A 22230-nucleotide genomic window follows, 5' to 3' on the forward strand; every position below is an offset into this window, starting at 1 on the left:
GATAAAATTTTTCGGGTAACTCATATTTGCAGAAGATATAATGGACTGATATATGAACAAAGTTATTAATCCCCTACTGGTGAAACTGGAGGGGACTATAGGTTTCGTCTGAGTTTGTCCATCTGTCTGTCTGTCTATCTGTCAGTCTGTCCCACTTGGTTTTCTGCACTTTTTTCGTAAACGCTTGTAGATATTGAGCTGATTTTTGGTATGTGAGTGTATCTTGATGAGTTACAGATAAGTTTGCATTTCATTCCGCTTCATCGATATTTGACGGAATTACATGTACGACCTTTTCAATTCTTAGGGTTTTCTGCAATTTTTTTATTTAAACGCTTGCAGATATTGAGCTGATTTTTGGTATGTGACTTTACTTTGATTAGTTATAGATCAAGTTAGCATTTCGTTCTGCTTCAATGATTTTTGACGGAATTATGGCATTTTCAATTTTTAAAGGGAACCAGATTACACTTGCCGGTAGGGGACTAGTATTGATAATTCAATACTCTCAGAATGCTTGTTATTTGTTGGGATGTAAATTTAATGTGTTGGGGTGACCCAAAAACATTGGTCTCTCATGAACAATGAAGATTCCACAGCATTTCAGTTTTTATACCGTTATGCATTAAATAACTAATAAAACTGTAAGATTTTATGTTATCAGAGAAACTCTTGATCCAAGTGTATTTTCTCTTTCTATCATTTTGCTATCAGTCTGGCATTTAGGAAAGAATTAACATTATTAACCTCTCCAGAACTACTTGGCAAATGCCTATTTCAATTTCCCCAAAGCATGTTAAGACAAATCAGTTTGTTGTGAGATTGGCCATGCATCAGGAATGATACCACAATATGGATTCAAAGCTTTACCCTAGACTAAAAGGAAGAGCCAACAAATTACATAAAAATGCAATCTTTTTATGGTGACCATTGGGTTAGAGAGATAACTGTCATTGGAATGTCTTAATTGTAAAAAGGTCAAGTTAAACGTTAAATTCTATAAAATTTTGCCCCCATAAGATATTCTGAAATTGTGTGCTTTTTTTAAAAATTATAAATTAGATTTTTTTGGAAAGTCATAAGTATTAGAACAAAATTTTTGTACGAGTAAGAAGAGGGATCATAAACCTTAAGTAGTACATATTCAAGGCTGTTCAAATGACCATTGAGGCAGAAATGGGCCGGGATGAGGCCATCAGGAAGAGATAATATGTTACTTTTGAACACCAAATGAATACTTGAATTATTGCTATTGCTTGAATTATTACAGCTATTAGCTGTATTGGTCAAAGACCAGAAGGGCTTATATGATAAGGTGTCCATCCTATATGAGGCAATGTTTTGGTAATTATTGCCATTTAGTGATATCACCAACTCGAATTGGTGATCTCATCTATTTGGTTTGAATGTGGTATCACTTATTTGAATAGGTGATATCACTATTTCAAATAAGATTATATGACCAATTTGAAAAGGTGATATCACCTATTGAAAGGGTGATATTACTTATTCGAATAGGTGATATCACCAATTGAAATCAAATAGGTAATATCACCTACTGTAAATCACTTTTTATTCATGAGAACTTTATTATACAAATATAGCCCTTTTATGAGGTCGATCCATAGATATATCAACGTCACAGAAAGCATATCGACTGAGCACGAAGTGCAAAGTCGATATGCTTTTCTGTGAAGTTGATATACCTATGGATTGACCGAATCAAAGGGCTACATTTGTTATATTATTATGCCCCCATAATCGAAGATTCGGGGGCATATAGTTTTTGCCCTGTCCGTCTGTCTGTCTGTTTGTCCGCAAAAACTTTAACCTTGCCCATAACTTTTGATTGGTTGGAGCTATGGCTTTCATATTTCACATGTGTATTCCTTGTGACAAGACTTTTCTTTGGGTACCATCACTTTTGACCTTGACCTTGGAGTTTGACCCACTTTTGCAAAATTTTTTGAGACTTTAACCTTGGCTATAACTTTTGAACACTTGAAGCTTGGGCTTTCAAACTTCACAAGTGTTTTCCTTGTGAGAAGACTTTTCTGTGCATACCAACATCTTTGACCCTTTGACCTTGGACTTGGAGTTTGACCAACTGTTGAAAAAACTTTAACCTTGGCCATAACTTTTGAACAGTTTGAGCTAGGTCTTTCATACTTTGCTTGTGTACTCCTTGTGACAAGACCTTTCTGTGCATACCAACAACTTTGACCTTGACCTTGGAGTTTGACCTACTTCAAATTTGAAAAATTTATCCTTAGCCATAACTTTTGAACACTTAGTGCTACGGTTTTCATTCTCACATATGCATTCATTGTGAGAAGACTTTTCTTTAGATACCAACAACTTTGACCCTTTGACCTTGACCTTGGAGTTTGACCTGTTTTTGAAAAAAAACTTTAACCTTGGCCATAACTTTTGAACAGTTGGTGTTATGGCTTTCATACTTTACATATATATTCCTTGTAACAAGACCTTCCTTTGGATACCAACAATTTTAGCATTTACTTTGACCTTGGAGTTTGACCTTCTTTTAAAAAATTTTAACATTGGCCATAACATTTGGACGTTCGGTTCTAGGGCCTTCACATTTCATGATCATGTGTATCACTGGTTACAAGAACTTCCCTTGGGCACCATTTGACCTTGCCGTTTTACTTACTTTAAAACTTTAAAAAAAACATTAACCTTCGCCAAAACTTTTCAACGGTTTGTACTAGGGCTTTCATATTTCACAGGTATATTCCTTGAGACAAGACCTTTCTTTGAGTACCAACATTTTTGATTTCTTGACTTGGAATTTGACTTGCATTTAAGAAACTTTAGCCTTCGCCATAAGCTGCCATATGGGGGCATCAGTGTTTCGCAAACACATCTTGTTTTCACTGGAAAAGAAAGAGACAAATTCATTATGTAAGAATTTGTAAGTTTTAAAGACTTTTCGTCATTATAAACACATCTTTGTATTTTCCCTGGGTTATTTTTAGTAACTCAAGTCAATATCGTAAAGTATAATTTTACACGTGATAGCAAGCAAACCAATCAGATTTATTTAATTACACAGTAAAAATAATATATTCGTGAAATTACATGAGATAGTTTGCTCGTGAAAATTTGATTCTCACATATATTTTTTTTTAAATTAAAAAAAAATTTGTTCTTGCCTTTAAATGCCAAATATTTTCATTTCCAAATTCTTTAAGATTCTTTACAAATTAGAAAAAGTTCATGTTCTTATGAACTAACGTTGGATGAGTAAGAATATTTCCATTGTGATGTGATTGAAGTAAAAAAAAAATAGTGCAAACTTTTTTTTTTTTCAAAAAAGATTGTTGAATGACAATTATATGTGGCAAGTCATCAGAAAAATAATGTAAATATAAGATATGAATTTAATTTTTGATAACTCATGAGGTACATAAACTACAACGCTTCACGCCTGCATATTGTTCATAAAGCGCTAACGCGCTTCATGAAATATGCCGGCGTGAAGAGTCAACGAATACTTGGTAGTTGACGACCTTTTTTTTTTGCTTGTCAGGAAATTTTTGGTAGTGCCCCCTCAACTGAAAATGTATGGCTGTGCACCCCCCCCCCCCAACGTAGTATTCATATTTTATTAAATAATCATACCCGCGGTATTATTTTATAATCCTGGAATTTGTCAATGCTCAAACTTACAGCAACGAGGTTGGGGGGGGGGGGGGGCAACAAGCGTCTAAAGGAAAATTTACTATAACAAAATATATACTCAGAAAAAGGGGGCGCCACCCCCGCCCCCCGCGTTCCACGGGCATGTGAAGATGGGTATCCATAATCTTTGACACTTGGAGTCATTTATACAAAATTTTCTCTAGTGTTACTAAACATTCCTGCAATCTGTATGAAAGACAAGGTGAGTAATGCTGTCCACTTTAAATTGCTATGTCCTATGACTTCGTTATCGACGTTTGATGAGATACCGGGCTATTATTGATTGCTCAGTATACGTGTGTGTGTCTTTATTGTTTGATCTGAAGTCCAGTAGGACGTACGCGTGTATACATTTTACTGCTTTAAGGTAAGTTATTTTTTTTTTTTAAATTTCTATATCTTAATATACCGGCACCCACAACATTGTAACTTTTAAAATATGAGGTTACTTTCAAGTAACACTTGGGTAAATGACGAATTAGGTAACTAGCATAGTTACATACAAGCGCGCATTTAAAAGTCTAAAGGTTACCTTTCTGTTCATTTCATATAACGGGGTATGGAAATACATGGTTAAAGTATATAATATCGTAAGTCAGTTAGCTAGTCTCATTAAGAAAAGAAAAAAACAACAACATTGAATTGACATGTAATTCAACTGCTGGTGTACATGTTGACTTGATTTGATAGGTAAGGTTACCAACTCGTATGCTAACATTCATAAATTATTGGAATTATTAGTTCAATATTGGAAAGCGCATGCCCACAGAAACACGGTGGGATGGGAAGGGGGGGGGGGGCTTGCTTCTCCAATAATTTTGAATACAGTAATAATAAAGGTGAAATCAAGATTATTTACTATTGTGACCTTGAATTATAACGTTTCATTATCTTTTTGTTTTGTTTTTCTTGTCAAGGAATTTCTAATTTCTGTCCGGTTGTCCCGTTTAAAGTCAACGTATATTTCGCTAATTCTTTGGTCGATACCATGATCTTGTTAGCAAATACTCCTACAATCTATCGTTAAAAGTCGAATGTTGACTGACGTTTTTCATACAAATTGTTAGGCTGTTATTCTCACACTGAATGGTTTACGGATTTTTTTTCCGTTTGCCCGATCATGACAAGGGGCATACGGCAGGATGTTACCGGTCGACATGGGATGTTTACTTCTCTTTGGTACCTGATCCCATTTCTGATGTTTTTAGAGGTCCGTGTTTGCTCTGCTCCCATATTGTATGTTGTTCCAATGGACCTTAGAACTTGATTACTATTCGTTATCTTCATATTTCATCATCTAACTGATTAGGATACGTGGAAATAAAATACGAATCAAAAATATGGAGAGAATATCAACAGGCTAATGTTAGTATTTTTGAAATTTTAAAATATGTCGACATAATTCATTTTTCAGCCAAGGTCTTGAAATTAACAACATTCAGTCAATGACTTGGGCATGACTTGAAAAGCTGTGATTCTTCATGCAAATTATTCCCTACCCACAGCAGTATACTTCATACATGATAGATAATAACGGTGAAGTCAAAAATGACTTTTAACTAGTACTAGATACAAATGCGAGATGCAGGATCACCCAGTTTTGTTTAATATTATATTCATTATAACATCAATTTGGGTAGAACAGCATACAGGCATTGTTACGTATAATCGTAAAATCTCTCCTCATTCGTGCCAGTTTTTCCTTTTACGTTCATTTAACTTCCCTCCTTGATGCTTCAATTCACATGGGTGAATCTTTGCTGACGAAGTATTTTTGGATAGGCACGTGGAGAAGGTAGGAGAAATTTAAATTTCGTGGCCCTGTTTCATTGTTTATGTAGAATCAAGATAATTTTAAGTTTGCTTTTTTTTAGTATTTTTTTTTCTACTTTCCTACTATTTTTAAAACGTTAAAAATACAGTGATTTGTGGTGGATGTCGCCATTTTGAAGTATTGCAGATTTTTAGAAAAAAAAAATGAGGTTTTTTAATTAACACGATAAAAATAAAACCAGCTGTATTTTATATTCATGTATGCTAATAGAGGCTCTAAAGAGTTTATAAGAACAGATAACCGTGTTATATGTATTAGCAATTATGAATTACAGCACACGAACTTTTTTGGGTGGGAAATGATCATAACCATTCAACAACTAAATACAGGTAAAGTCAAGGATATACAATACAAAGTAAGAAACTATAGAAACAGTTTCATATGGATTTTTTTTTTTCCAATTTCAATGCTCTATCAGAACTCCTTGTATAAACAGAGAAACATCGGTAGACTGATAACATAAAAACATAATTTCCTATTTGAAGTTTGAATTATTAAGTGTTAAATGTACAAATAAAAGTGAGCATCGAATACTCATTTAAGCATTCAAGTGTAAAGTGACGGCAAAGAAAGTACATGTATCTATTTTATAAATTTATAATATAGGCACGGGGAAAAGAGTGGTGGATTTTTTGTTTATTTGGGAATGATGAGGTTCAATTTATACCCATCTGCAGGTAATAATATCTATTCATTAGCCACCTTTATCAGGCGTGTAATCGTTTTTTGTTTGTTTGTTTGTTTTTTTCCCTTCGTTTTTTTGAACGAACATATCCATTAACATATCATGCGATAATATGTGTGTCCTAAGCAATAAACAATAATAATAATAAATTCTCCGAACGAGTAACTTGGGTAAAGGGGGGTGGGGGTGGGGTTACAAACTAACATTTTTGTTCAATGAAAATTTTGTTACACAAAGAATAATTCATCCTAACGAATAATCAAGTTCTCTGTGTGAATAGAGAAGTAATTTGAGAGAGCAAACTAATTGCTAGTACTGTCTCTTTATTACATACGATCGAGGGATCTAACAAACCTATTTTTTCTCTACTAATATCACAATTATATTTAAAGATTAATGATAAATATAAACCTTTATATTTAAAGGTCATTCAAATAATGTCTATTGCAAGCTTAAGGAGAGATGAGTAAGAAAAAATAAGGTAATAATTTTCTCACGAATATCTGGGCCATAAAAGGGTAAATTCTCATTCCCCCCCCCCCCCCCAGGTCTTTGGCCAGGTGGGTCACAACAGGGAATAATATTGTAAATATTGAGTATATAGGGAAAGCCTTGAAACATCTTTTCTTGGGAAGAGCAGGTTCACGATATATCAGACTACATCTCTGTGAGTATCTAGTGCAGATATGATGTTCGTTCAACTCATGGCCCGAGGCTAGGGTTAAAAATTTTACATATTAATAATGCAAGAAAATTTTATGAAAATCTTTTTTTCTGAAGAACAGACGGGCCCCAATTAGTCACAAAGATCCATTTAGTGTACTTTTTGGAATGTTTAATCATGGTTCCTTGGTCTAGACGTGCCATAGTAGGGATAATTTTTTGGACCCCGCCATGAAATGGCCGGGGCATATAGTGTTACTTCTTTCTGTCCGTCATTCTGTCATTCCGTCATAGTTCGTTTCCGGACTTTTTTGCTGTGCTTATAGACAATGATCCTTGTTTACTTTGATGACTTACAGATCAGTTACGAGTTTCGTGATGATTGACACTTTTTTGCGAAAGTTATGGCCCCTAGACCTTGAATTTTTCTGATAATTCCAGACTTTTTAGCTATGATTTTAGGTAAAGGGTTAATTTTTAGTATGTTTCTTGATATTGATGACTTAATTACAGATAAAGTTTGAGTTTTGCGATGATTGACCCATTTTTACAAAAGTTATAACCCTTAGACTTCGAAAATTTCTGATAATTCACTGTCTTCCGGACTTTTTTATGCCCCTGCCATGAAATGACCGGAGCATATATTGCTACCCCTTTACGTTCGTCATTTCAGTTTTCCGGACTTTTTTGTTTTGCTATGCTTGAAGAAATTGAGCTGTTTTTTTTAAATTATGTCTCTTGATTTTGATGACTTACAGACCAAGTTCGAGTTTTATGTTGATTGGCCCATTTTTATATCACCTGAGTAAACTCAGGTGACCTAAAAATGGGCCAAACAACATTAAACTATTGCTCTCTGTTTTCGTCCGTCGTCCGTTAACATTTGAACATTTTCAGCTTCTTCTCTGGAACCACTGAACTAATTTTGGCATATAGCAAGTGTGTGTGAAGAGGAGTAAAATTGTGAAATTAATTCATGGCATCTGCCCCACTGGGGACTGAGAGGTGGGGCTAAAACCATGAAAATTAATGCTATCTTTAAAAATATTCTTTACTCCTTGACATCAAGCAGTTAAACTGTTGGCATGATTGTAATAAACATTGAACCCTCTACCCCAAAATTGTGAAATTCATGGCTCCAGGGTCAGGGGCTCTGGTGCTAGGGTGGGGCTTTGTTGAACATATAGTGAAAATGCATTAATGCTTTAAAAATCTTCTCCTCTGCTCCTGGGTATTAAGCAAACAAACTAAATGCATAGTTATGATGAGCAATGGAGCCTCTTTGAAAATTATGTATTGGTGAGGGGTTCTGGTGTTAGGGCTGGGCTCTAATGATTATATAGTGAAAATGCATTAATTCTTTGAAAATCTTCTCCTCTGCTCCTGTGTATTGAGTCAATGAAATAAGTACATAGTTATGATGAGCAATGGAGCCTCTCCCAAAATTGTGAATTTCATGAGTTCTGGTGCTTGGGTGGGGCTTATTGATAATAATTTAATAATATAGGAAAAATGAATTATTGCTTTGAAAAGCTTACCTCTGTTTTCGGGGGCATTCGTGTCATCTTGACACATATAGTTTACATGAGAATATATGATATTTTAAAAATCTCGTTTTCACAACAGTTTGGTCGTTAATTGGTCAAACTGATATGCGAGAATTTACCCTCAGAGTAGATGTACTTTATTTTTTTAGGAATTATCCTTACACAATCCAAAAATAATTAAGGTGGAAGGTGATTCGAACGGTTATATTGAGTAACGGTTTCATATTTGAAGGACCTTTGAAGTTGTCAGATTTTTTTTTATTTTTGCACCTGAGATTTCTTAAATAACTGTCACCAACATCCTTAAGTCTGGGGATCGAATTCCCATTATTGCTGGAGATATGATGCGTTTATCTCCCTTACTCCAGAGCAGTCAAGAATTAGAATACACACAGAGCACTGTGACAGAAGTTTTTTGTGCATATTTTAAAGCAGAATTTCATCCTTAATAGACTAAGCCTGGCAACCAATTTTGTATCCGTGGAGAGTATATGCATTGTTCTTCACAACAAACAAAAAATAATTCACAAGTCTGAGACCATTACGCAATTATTACATAACAAAATTGCATTTTACCCTCCCAAGAATGACAGAATTTACAGAAATTGTTAAATATTAGGCTGATAATAAAATCTGCATCTGGTCAATTTATGTTCCAAATAAAGCCTAGGTACTTGTCTACAACCTGCTATGCAGAAGTTTATCTAAAAAGCTGTGTTGTAACACAGGGCAGTCCAAATGATATCAGCATCTGTGGAGGTTCTGGACAGCTCTGACACTCCATTAAACTTGCTTTGATGATGGGAAAATGGAGAAAACAATTCAGATGTAATTTATTGTTGTGATTTATGTAACTGGCTTCCTCTGCAGACACAAATTAGCCATGAAATTCCAATTGAACATGCATAATTATATCCTCTTTTCATTGAATTGCTCAGGAATTTCAAAGGTGTTTGATGAATTTGCATGATTAATTCAAGATTACAGCTTTTTGTTTCACCAAATTTACATAAAAATTCAACATTTAAATTTAAAAATATAAATCATAAACATTTTTATGGGTTTTGACACTTTTAAATGTGAAAAAATGCAACACAGAGATTAATATCAGGCCATCCTCCATGATTCTTGGGGGTGGGTGGGTGTACAAAAATTAAGTTCATTTTGATTGGTCAATTACCGGTGTGATACCTTAAAAGAATTCATCCAGAAATGAACAAAGTATAATATTGGCTATAAAGTCTACTCCTACAGAGTTTCTGGCAACAATTACTTGTCGACGTGTGAAAACACAAGCTAATGACATTGTATGTTTTACATCTTGCTGAAATATTCTGGAGTGTATCCAGCATTTAATTATGATATTACACTATCTCAAAATAAATTAAAATGGACTTTAAACATATAAAGAATTGTGTTGCTCGAAGTCGTATGCACTATTTCCTTTATTGCTTTTCGACTGCTTACAGATTTTTTTTCTACAAAACAATTCAAAAGCTGTGGTAATGTCACTCAATACTCATTTTATTTCATAATTTGCAAATAATGTTATTGTCAGATTTAACATACCGGTGCATGTATCTTGTTCTCTTGATTTACGATATTATAGAATTTTTAAGATCTTAAATCTAAAACATCCAGCTGTAGAGTAATGCCTCTCTGGTCTAAAAAAAATTGTGCCACGTTTTATTTGACAAGTATCCTTATAAATATTCTTTGTCTTTTAGGAATTGGATATATAAACTTTTAATTTGATTTCAGAATTAACAGTAATGGCATCCATGTCTACATTAGCTGAAGAGTTTCTGACATGCTCTATCTGCTTCGAAGTCTACACTGATCCGAAAACACTGCCATGCCTGCATTCATTTTGTAAAGGTTGTATCGATAACTTCACAAAGAAAAAACAGAATAAAAAGGAATATCCTTGCCCAGTGTGTAGGGAAACATTTCAACTTTCAAATAATAATGCAGAAAATTTGAAGACAAATTTCTGTTTGAAAAATCTTATTGAACTTGTTAACTCCAGCAAAGAAGTGAAGAAACTATGTTCGTTTTGTGGTCTAAAAGGTGAAAACGTCGATGCATCTTCGCAGTGTCTTACATGTAAAGATTTACTTTGTTCTGAATGTGCGGAGCATCGTCATAGGTCTTCTACACTAACACTAAATCACAAAATCGTCTCTCTCTGTGAAGTTTCTTCTGGAAAATATAATGAGGAAATTCGTTCCAAACAGCAGATTCCCTGTTTTGAACATACTGGTGAGGACTTGAGGTACTTCTGCGAAACATGTGATGTTTCAGTTTGTCGCGATTGCATTGTCCTCAGTCATCAAAACCATAAATGCATTTCTCCATCAGATGCAAGGAAAACAATGGAAGAAAAGCTGAACAGCTTTATGAACTCTCTCAATGAAAATGTGGAAAAATTTCAGGCTGCCAAAGAAAATGTAGCATCTGCTTCAGCTAATTTGGAGGTCAAAAAGCAAGAGTTGAAGGCAGATTTGAAAAAGAAAATGAATGTCATTATTAAAAATATGATGGATACAAAGAAGTCAGTCGAAAACGAATTAGATCAGATTGTGAAATCAAAGCAAGACACGTTGCAAAAACAAGGGGAATCAATTGAAAAGGAAAGGAAATTACTAGAAGAGACATATTCGTTTTGCAATAACCTTCTCAGATGTGGAAGTGATATTGAAATTCTTTCTATGAAATCAGAAATAAAAGATCGTCTTTCAACATTACAATCTTTGAAAAGAACAGAATGTTGCAATGTCGAAGACATTGACTTACCTGTCATTGAAAGCAGTACTAATGGACGTGTTTTTAACTTGGTATACCAAAACGTAGGGGAAAGTAACAGAAATTCAAAGCAGGAAGACACAAAACTAGAAAGAACAAATCAAGACAAGGCTAAAAATGAAACAAAACTCGAGAGAAATGGACCAATTAGATCAATGGCCAGTCGTTTATATCCCAGATTACTACAGACATTTTGGGAACCATACTCTGGCGATAGTCAAAAACCAAGATACTCAAGCGTCACATGGATGAATGAAGATTCCTTTGCAGTTGTTGATCAGCGAAACCAAAAGGTAAAACTTTTCTCAAAGCAAAACAATGATATCAATTCAATAGCTGTACAGGACTGTGAAGCGCTAACGTCTTTCAAGGGTGGGCTAGCGTGTAAAACAACAACGAACAAACTGCATATGATTAACAATTTTTTGAACATAAGGGAGACATTTTCAGGTGTTTCAATTTTGTTGACTTGCCATCCGAATTCATCTCAAATAAGTTGGATCTCCGGTTTAGATAAAATATGCGTTTTAGAAAATTCCAAAATCAAAGAAGTCGTCATCACTGATCCAAACAAAGCAGGGAAACTAAGTAACCCGAAATTTGGACACGTTCTAACCAATGGTATGTTTGTAGTTTCGGACTGGGACCGGGATTGCGTATTTTTCATTAGGGATTCTGGGTATATAGAGAGAAGGAAATATTGCTGTCCGGATTCCATTACCTCGGATTCTAACAATATTATCTATGTATGTGACGATGAAAAGAGTCGTATTGAGATAATAAGATGGTCAGGAGAAACTCTGCAGATAGTTAAGATTGGTTCAATCATAAAGAACCCGAAAAGTATTGCCATGAACAAAGACGACCAAATGTTAATCACAAATGGAAAATCCATCGTTTTGCTTCAAATGGAATAAACTTGGAAAACTTTGAAGACAAAATTTCTGATGAACCGTACTAGTGCAGTTTTGTATTTTTGTCATATCGATAATTCTTGTCAGATGCAAGGAACTGTTTAAAAAAGAAAAGAAAGTTTTCTCTCAAAAATATATCATTGTATGACAAACGTGTTTTATAGGGACAATAATTTTTGTATCTTGTTCTAATTTTGTAGACGCTTATGTCAAGCTTGATTTCTTCAGTGATTTCATGTTTTTTTTAAAGCTTATTATAATGTCATTTTTTAAATTATGTCTATTTTGGGGGAAACCATGTTTATGAGAAATGTAACGAAAGTTAAGAAATTATCTATAAGTCAAAACTATTCCCTGGGAGCAGATTTCAGTCGAAATTTCAAACTAAATATAACTTAATTTTGAAGTACATGTACATAGAACTTTTCATGTTTGTATTTGAAAATTTTTCAAACTCGCAACTTTTTAAACCTGTTTTAAAAGTCAAGATATTAAGAATATAAATTTTGTATTACGTATTTCTTCAGTTTATGGTACTGGGGCCTGGGAGCTGAATTTAAATTTCAAGTTTTACAGTTATATGGTCTAATAAGTGCGATATATATATATATATATATATATATATATATATATATATATATATATATATATATATATATATATATATATATATATATTCGAAAGATACAAGTTGTACATAAATTATTTTTCCTTCTTAACTAAAGTTATTATGATTTGGATATTTACAAAATCTTAAACCTAAGATTAGACAAGGGAAAACTGGAATAAAGTCCTTTAACAAGTTTAGTCTGTTTGATGTCGGTTGTCAGGTGTGATCATTCTAAAACTTTAGATATTAATATTTATGAATTTATTTGTAGGAATATGCTTGTGTAATGCGTGATGTCATAATCTTAATGTCCATTTTAATGAATATTTTTTGAGAAGATATCAATTTTAACACACTTTTACCATATTTTATTCCCATTTACATATTCAAATAGTCAAAACCATGCAAAATTATGAGATATATTTTTGTTTTTATTGATACAATTGAACAACAGTTGAACAAAGACAAAGCTAAAAAACTCTAAGGATATTTATAATGCTAGTTCTCCTAAAACTGATTTAGAAGCCAAGTGTCAAATTAAAATTTTTTAGGTCACATGAGCCACTTAAAGTCATGCCTTTTAGGTCCAGCGTTCAGGCCAAAGAGTTGGCCTAAATAAGTCATATAATGAAAATATGTACATTATACATTTGAAAAGTCTTATTCACTCATAGACATAAAGCAGGCATTTTTGCTTGATTTTAATGTAATGAGCTTCTATTTCACTCCAAAAATATGATTGTTGACTAAGTATCATACCTGATTGGGTCTAGAATGGTCATATACATGTATATTGAAAATTATACAGTGTACCTTATCTTCCTAACTCCTAAACATATAGGAGACAAGCTGCATGAATTTGATAATGATCTAAGAATTTCACTAAACGGTGAAATTACTGTCATAAAAGTCCAGGCAAGTTCAGATGGGCACAGAGTGCACATAGCCTGAGTAACTCATTATACTGACCGTCAGGGCCCATAAGACTCTTGGTAAGAAACGTAATCAATTTTAAACTATAGATGATAGTCTAGTCACAGGGCTAGCTTGGTAAGAAACACTGTGCTCTGTTATGGAATTATAATGCACAGCCAAAAGCTTTAGCCTCCGCTGTGTCTTTTACAGACATTCATTTTTCTCCGATACACAGTGAAAGAAAATTTTCTCAAGAAAAAGGTGGACCTGGGGCCCATTTTTCAAAAGAACTTACGACTAAGACAAAAGAACTTTAGGTCATTGTCAAGTTTTGCAAAATTAATGATTCTGTTTAAATTTCTAGCGTTATGACAAGAATTAAATGTTGGTCTTAGTCTTAAGTTCTTTTGAATAATCTTGTATACTTAACACACGTGGTACATGTATTTGGTTACAAGGATCTCCATGGGGAAACAACACGATGAGACCTAGATGTTAGATCCGCCTCTCAAAAAACTTACCGAAAGTTCTTTGGGACTGTGATTTCAGGCTTTCAGAATTAATAACTTGTTTATCAAGAATAAATGCAAAACTGACCTTCAAAAGGATTTGAACAAAGTTGAAACTAAACAGCATGGTTATTCAGACATATTTATTTTTTGAGAAGGCTACTACAGGCGTCGTCTTATTATGGTATTTCTTAGCTTCATTTGGAAAGTTCATAACCTTTAAATCCCTTTAACAAAAACTTAAGGTTTCTTGCAACTTTGATTGAAAATTCTTAAGTATTTCTCTATGACGTATAATGTCAATGAATGTTTCAAGTTCAACAAAAACGAAAGAAACAGAAAGTTATTATTTTATTGGGGACGTTTTCTGGCTGAAATGAAAATGTTATAAAGTATAATCAAAAAAGGGCGACACATTTGTATAATAATAATAATTTATGATAATTATCCAGATTACTCAAAAACAGGTATAATTTTTAAATTCTTCATTATTGTTAAATTTGTTCAACAAACGTACATTTAGTAATTTAATTTGTTGCCTTAACAACGTTAATGGACTGTTCAAGAGAAATAAGAACAACTGTATCTTTGTTAGTAACAAGTACACGGTTCTCATTCAGAACAGATAAACATCTGGGTTTCCAAAGAATACATTCGAGCGAAATTCTTCTTAAAAGTTTCCCATCTTTATTCATGACAGAAATATGTTTTCCACCAAAGCAGGTTGTGTATACACAATTTTGGTCGTCACAACAAAGCCCACAAATTCCAGCGCAGGCATACCTATTGAATATTTGACAATTACTATCAAGGAAGAACAGACATTCCTCATTTCTATCTATGACGGCTAACGACTTATTGGGCAGGTAACACGCGTGGAATGGTCTCAGAAAGTTGAATGGTTTCCCTTCCTCATCTAATACTTTCTTTTCTATAAGAGAATCAGTCTTAAATATCATAATCTTTTCTTTTGTCACCCATATTAACTCCGATGACGAAGACGCGACAGCATAGGCTCTGTTAAACTTTCTTTCAAACTTCATATCAGGGTAAGAGTAAATAATAACATCCCCGTACTGAGTTTTACAGGCCAGATACCTATCGAACTTTGCAACAGTAACTAGATTTTTTACTTTGTGACGTTTAAATTCTACTTTTTCTCCTTCAGTTTTAACAATGACCACTTCATGGTTGTTTTCGTCTACAAGTACAAATGAAATTTCGTCAATCCATACAACACACGTGTAAATCTTGGCCCTAAAGTTTTTTACTTTAGATAGATTGTAAGTTTTCAAAAATTTAGGCATTTGAACTGGTATTGAAAAATAAGATGTTTCAGTTTTATTCCTTTCGGTATCTTTTGCCTCCCACTTATCCTCATCGATCTTGTACTCTGTTTTGCTTTTGATCGAGGTCGCCAATCCAATGCTATCAATGGGTATGTCATATTCGTTGTCTAGTGTTTCTTTGTCGACAAAGGTTCTTTCCAACTCGAAAACGTTAATTTCTTCCTGAACTTTGATTTTCAAACTCTGATGAGGTACACTTTGTAGGGAACCCTTTTCCTGGAGGTTTTGATACTTCTGTAAATGTGATTTCATTTCCTCTCGAAAGAGGACAACCTCTAAGTCACTTCCATTTGAAATCGTATTTTCACAGAATGAAATTGCTTGTGTAAGGCCTTCTTCGCACCTTAAGTTCTCTTGCAAGAGACTTTCAATGGTTTCCCTTTCCTGATGTATGTATTTTCTGATTTCTTCTTCAACTATCTTACGATTTAAGTCTAACTTGCGCACTGTTTCTTCATAAGCTTGATTTATCATTTTCCTCAAAGAACATCCGTGAACATTTAGTTTATCACATTTGGAAACCAATTTTTTTTGTATCTCTTTCGTCGTTTCTATTTTCGATTTAGAACTCTGCAGAACTCCGTCGATATCCTTTAAGAAAATATCTTTAGCCTCGGACAATGAAACGTACTCATGAAATCTATGTTTTCCAAGCGCGCACTCTCCACAAATAGGAAGTGAACACTCCTGACAATAAAATCGCAGTTTTTCTCGATGCTCTTCACAAGGTGTGTCTGTATTTTTATGGCCTTTGTACTTTCCTGCAAAATAGTCATTGAGAGGAACGACTTTATGTTCTGCCGTTTGTCTTGTAAATGTGTGCCTTTTGTTTGTACAAAACTTACAGAGCAAGTCCATACATGTTAAACATTTGTGAGTAGCTTCTACCTCTTTACATCCGAGAATGCAAAAGGAACACAATCTTCTGGAAGACGATTCTGTGCAGCCGGATAGTTTTTGGATTATATCCTTGAATATGAAATTTGTTTTCAAACCTGAGACCTTTTGCTCCGTCAAAGGCGTGTTTTCTCGACAAATTGGACAGTTCAATTCTTTATTCTCTGAAGATTTATCTAATAAGGTTTCTAAACAAGCTTCACAAAAATTGTGAAGACATGATAAAGCTTTTGGTTCCTTAAACACCTCATAGCATATTGGGCAAGTCAAATAATCCTCTTTGAGATATTTTGCTATTAGATCCATATCTACCGAAACAAAAAGAGAAAGTTGATCAAATTAAGGAAATACCACTAGAAGGATGTACATAAACTCTAAAGGGCACTCAAAACATTGACCAACACTTTCATAGATATACCGAATGAACAATTTTGGTTTGAATATGTACATAAAAAAGCTGAGAAAAGGCACCACACCTTGTTCTTTACCAGAGAAACTTACGTGTGAATTGCAGGTTAGATGCAGCATTAAATAAACTAATTGTAGACCTACATATGTGCACGTTTGGTTATTATATCACTTGTGATAAGCTGGTAACGGACCTAAATACTGTCCTTTATCAGAGTTATTTTTATTCTTCATAATATCTTCTCTGCCATTTGTCAGTGGATCTACGAGGGGTTATCAAAAAGTTCATGGACTGGCGCCGTATAATAATATCCGCTTAAGGCACATCAATGAACTTTTGCACATTTCTTCAACATCATATTTTCTGTCTACAGAATAAACTATAAGAAATACAGTTTATCTTCAAATAAATAATATATGTTTCTGTAGGCAATGGTATGTCCACGCGGCGCAATCTCAAAATACGACGTATTTCTATATTGTATATTGTATTTTGAAATCAGCTGTTCATGAAATTTTTAAGTCATATAAACAAGATGGGATTTAACACTAGGGTATTTCATCAAGAAAAATGTATTGATGATGAGTTGATCATTTTATTTGCTTAATTGAGACACAATTTATGCACAGTTAATGTTCCTTTTAGTTATGCTATATCTCTTCTGTTCTTTTGATATTGGGAGTGTATTTTTGTGTAATGAGAATGAAATGTATATTTTTGATGCTAAGACAAGACCAATGTGTTTCACACAACATCTGATTTTAGTATGAATAACGGACAATACTAAAGCAATATTTTTCATCTTGAGAGGAAGTGTTAATTATCCTAAACTCTTTTTCCAGCAGAGTCAGCTAGAATTTGTCTCTTCGCATAAACATTTAAGGATTTTTTCCTCACATGATCTTAGTTGGTCTACACATATTGATACTATTCTAACTAATGAGTATAAAAAATTGGGCTTATTAAACAAACTTAAATTTGTAGTAAATCTTTCACTCATGTACACACCTTTATAAGGCCACAATTAGAATATGCTTCCCTGGTGTGGGGTGGGTGTAATGTAGGTGATAGCGAAAAATTAGAAAAATTACAATTATGTACTGCTAGAATTGTCACAGGCTTAACTCTGTTAGCTTCTAAAAATGCACTTTACTTTGACTCTGGATGGGAACCATTACATGAAAGAAGGAAAAATACTAGATTAACTACAATGTACAAAATTTATAATAATCAAGTTCCTGAATCTCTGACTGATATAATCCCAAATTTGCGTTGTAATTCATCAAGTTAAAGTACGAGAAAATCACATAACTATAACATACCCAAATGCAGATTACAAACCTATAAGTCAACTTTCATTCCCCTTGTTATTGATGAATGGAACTCATTGCCTCTTGTTGTAAGAAATTCTTCCTCATTATCTATTTTTAAAAAGTCTATTTCTTATAATAAAACTATGGCACCTTCTTACTTCAGTTACGGAAATCGACGCTTAAATATTTTACATACAAGACTTCGACACAACTGTGTACTTATGCCCCGTTCACACGGAGAGTTTAATTCGCAGTAAATTAATGCGAAGTAAAATGATGCGAATTAAACTAATGCGAATTAAATTGCGTTCACACGACAGCTAATGCGAAATATATACATTTGTGGTATCTCTCTATTATATAAACATGCAGAGAGCAAATATCTTCATACCTGTATGAAGTTTTTCGAAGGTCATAGGTCATTACGTGACCTAATCACACAGCGCAGTAATATCTCTATTAAAAAGACTTACTCCACTAAGCAATATAGCATGTTTTTCATGCATAAAAATGTACAAAATACGCAAGTAAAATAATAATCATTTTATTTACAATGTAAACGAGTATTTAATACAGTTCTTGATCGATTTTACATAGAGAAAAGAAAACTACGTGTTATAAGTTTCATGTCTGAGCTGCATAGTCTCAACATTTACCCTTATTTTTCTCGCAGACCTCTGAATGCTATAATTTTTTTTCATTAAACTTTACTCACAATAAATTTGAAAATCTGTTGAAAAATATCAATGTAATGCAATCACGCCACAAACAGCTGACAAACACTGCACTTTGGAAGTTCGGTAGGCACACCTCCATCATCGAGATCGTTGTGACGTTGTCTTAACAATGTAAGCTGTCGCCAGTGTCTCCATGTCAACATCATAAATTAATAAATATGCCTTACTGAAATCGTAGAATTTATGTTTTTGATCAAATTTTGTACTTGATTTCAAGTTATCTGGTCCGGACAAGTGTCTCCATCCATCCCTTTCCGATCGAAATTCCTCCAACTTTTTAGTATCAAACATCGGACGTGTTTCTTGTGTTTTTTTAACATCGAATATGGGTTCTCATGAATACAAAAATTTCCAGACACCAATATGCTCACTATAATTGATCACAAGTAGCCTTTCACAGAATATTCCCTTCAAAACAATCCTTTGCCAGATGAATTTGAAGCGTAACCGCTTTTCAAGCCGATTTACACCTAGCGTAATTTGTCAAATTCTACGACGTACAGTTAGTGCAATATTTATATTCGATTACATTCGATTGTCCGTCTCAAATGTATATATAAGTAATAAATAACAAGTTTAAAAACTTCAATGGGAATTGAAGTGGGTCGGTACGTGATCAAATCTTCTGAGAAGGCCTTCGGCCTTCACAGGATTTGATCACGTGACCGACCCACTTCAATTCCCATTGAAGTTTTTAAACTTGTTATTTATTTCTTAAGTAAACTAATGCGAATTATAATTTTACTTCTACAACAAGGCTATTCAGTAAGGCTATTATGACGTCATTTACAAATCACGTCATATTGTGCAGAGCAGATACATTTGACATAATGTCATAGTGTCTGTACACATTTAAGTGATTAGAATAATTTTCCTTTGTTTTCCACTCAAAAATAGCACAAGTACCTATATTTGACCATCGACATGTGGCCTATGACTTAATTCTGCCCTTACGCATGCGTCAAAATTTAATTCGAATTAGCTTCGCTTAGCGTTCACACGGAGCTAATGCGAAGTAATTTAATGCGCAGTAAACTAATTCGAATTAAACTGATTCGCATTAAATTCTCCGTGTGAACGCGGATCAAATTTAATTCGCAGTAACTTACGTTTAATTCGAATTAAACTCTCCGTGTGAACAGGGCATTAATAGCGATCTTTTTCGATGTAATATAATTTTGAGTCCCTTATGTTCCTGTGGAAGAGTGGAGGAAACTCATCATTATTTCTTCTCGTGCAAAAAATATACAGAAACTAGAAAAGAATTTTTCGATAGATTTCTGCAAATGGGAAAATTACATACTGTTGATACTCATACATTACTCTGGGGAGATGAAACGTTAAATAATGTTGAAAATGAATACTTATTTTCCATTGTAAAAAAAAAAATAAATAAAAAGTCAGGTCGTTTTGGTTGATGCAATAATTACTTCTTGCAAATTCTATAGAGCTTGTGTATTGTATAATGTTTCTCTGCTTATTATGCTTTTCTGTGTTTTATTCATTTTAAGCTGAAACCCATATATGTAAATATGTTTGGTATTAAGTTTTAAGAACTTTTGCCCAATCCCAGTTGTAAAGTTTATAGACAATAAAATATGTTCAAACCAATGAAATCCAAGAGCATCGGTCTCCCACAAATGATGATTCTACAGTATTTAATTTTATCTACCACTATACATAAAATTGCTCAACAAATGAAACATGGTGTAGGATTTTTATGTTACCTAAGTAACATCATTATGCCACTTGACAATCTTGCACTTTTGAAAATTTCGAACATCATCAACCTCTCCAGAACTACACGTGAGAGATTGAATGGCTGTACACAGCAATACAAGGAAGAATATAAAACTAACAATTTACACGAAAATGCAAGCATTAATTAGTGTATATTCAAGGCTGTTCAAATTACGGCCCTCAGGGTAGAAATGAGCAGTGGGCTAGGCACTAGGAAGTGACAAATTGGTATATATGAGACCTGAATATTGAATAAAAATGCAGTCAAACCTCGTTATCTCGAACTTCACAGGACCAAGAAAATATTTTGAGATATCCGAGGATTCGAGAAATCCAGGATAAAATATTTAAGAAATAAGCGCTTGAGACTTCAGAATCACTTCGACATGTCCATGGTATTCGAGATATCTGTGTTCGAGATACCGAAGTTCAAGTGTATAAATATCCTGAAATTTTTAACAAATATTTGGAAAAATCTTCAGTGATGGATAGTTAAACTAATATGCAAGCACCCTATACAGTGTTCATTTAAAAACTCCGGAGCAGTGATGAAAGAACTATAATCACCCCTCTATATGTTTTTTTAAACTGTACTAGTTAAAGACCAGAAGAGCTTTTGTAATAGTAAGGTGTCTGTTAAGATGGTAAGGTATCAGTTAGCTCTCTGTGTATGTAAACTTTTTTTTCTCAAAACACTACTCCTTCTCCACCTACAGTTTTGGTTCTATTTAAATAAAGCTTGGAGCAAAAGTTAAATTAAGATACATAATCTTTTAGATACTTGATTTCAATGAACAGTATTGCCATAGTTACAAAAAATAAATAAAAATCTGTAAAATTCTTTCATAATGCTACTCCTTGTACAATGTTGGTTCAATTTCTGTAAAACTTGCTACACAAGTATCCAAGATAAAAAGTTCTGTATATTTATCTTTTAAACACTTTAAAGAGTGTTTATCTATTGTTTCTAAAAATAGGAGTTTCTTCGAAATCATTCAAAATGTTATTCTTCCTGGTCCAATTTCAATAAAACTAGGCAATCTACTAGAAAACTCCAAAGACTACTAGATCTTTAGTCTCGTTCAACCAGACGCTCGGCTGTCTCCGTAAATTCCGACGTCATGTGACGTCACAGTCTAGACTGTGTTTCGTGCGGTTTGACGTTTGAAGAGCGGATCAAAGTTCCAAGTGTAAGGTGCTATCTATAACTTTTGACGGTACAACTGCACTCGCCCCAACGGTCACACCGTAAAACATATTATTTACATAATAATGTATCTTATGTTTCTAAACTTCTTTTATTGAGATCAAACCAAAAACTGCCGAAGATAAATTTGCTTTTGAAAGAATCTCACCAAAAAAAAAATCTATTTTAAGTAATGGCAATACCAAATTCTAATTTAAGTAATGGCAATACCTATTTTGTATATCAGTTTTAAGTTTTAGAAGAATTATGTAAATATAGAACTAAGTACATGTATAAGTGCCTTAAGTCCAGATACAACTTTTCCCTTCCATTATGATAAGTACAATCCAGTAGAGCTACAGTCTCATCAGAGACTTCGTCTTCGTCTGTCGAAAAGAATTCTAATTTACAA

At 33.7% G+C, this 22230-nt stretch overlaps 2 protein-coding genes across 2 annotated transcripts; one reads left to right on the plus strand and one right to left on the minus strand.

Annotated features, from left to right (window-relative positions):
- The first annotated feature begins 10194 nt into the window (after positions 1-10194).
- LOC133190341 (E3 ubiquitin-protein ligase TRIM56-like) lies at positions 10195-12616 on the plus strand. The gene has a single exon (XM_061325916.1). It carries the CDS (start codon positions 10207-10209, stop codon positions 12154-12156), a length of 1950 nt encoding a protein of 649 aa, XP_061181900.1. The 5' UTR covers positions 10195-10206; the 3' UTR covers positions 12157-12616.
- Positions 12617-14667: 2051 nt separating this feature from the next.
- Positions 14668-16749, minus strand: LOC133190686 (protein PML-like). The gene has a single exon (XM_061326377.1). It carries the CDS (start codon positions 16737-16739, stop codon positions 14715-14717), a length of 2025 nt encoding a protein of 674 aa, XP_061182361.1. The 5' UTR covers positions 16740-16749; the 3' UTR covers positions 14668-14714.
- Between the last annotated feature and the right edge of the window lie 5481 nt (positions 16750-22230).

This window comes from Saccostrea echinata, unplaced genomic scaffold (assembly GCF_033153115.1).
Source record: "Saccostrea echinata isolate AGI-Se365-2 ecotype Australia unplaced genomic scaffold, CSIRO_AGI_Sech_v1 ptg000022l, whole genome shotgun sequence".
NCBI lineage: Eukaryota > Metazoa > Mollusca > Bivalvia > Ostreida > Ostreidae > Saccostrea > Saccostrea echinata.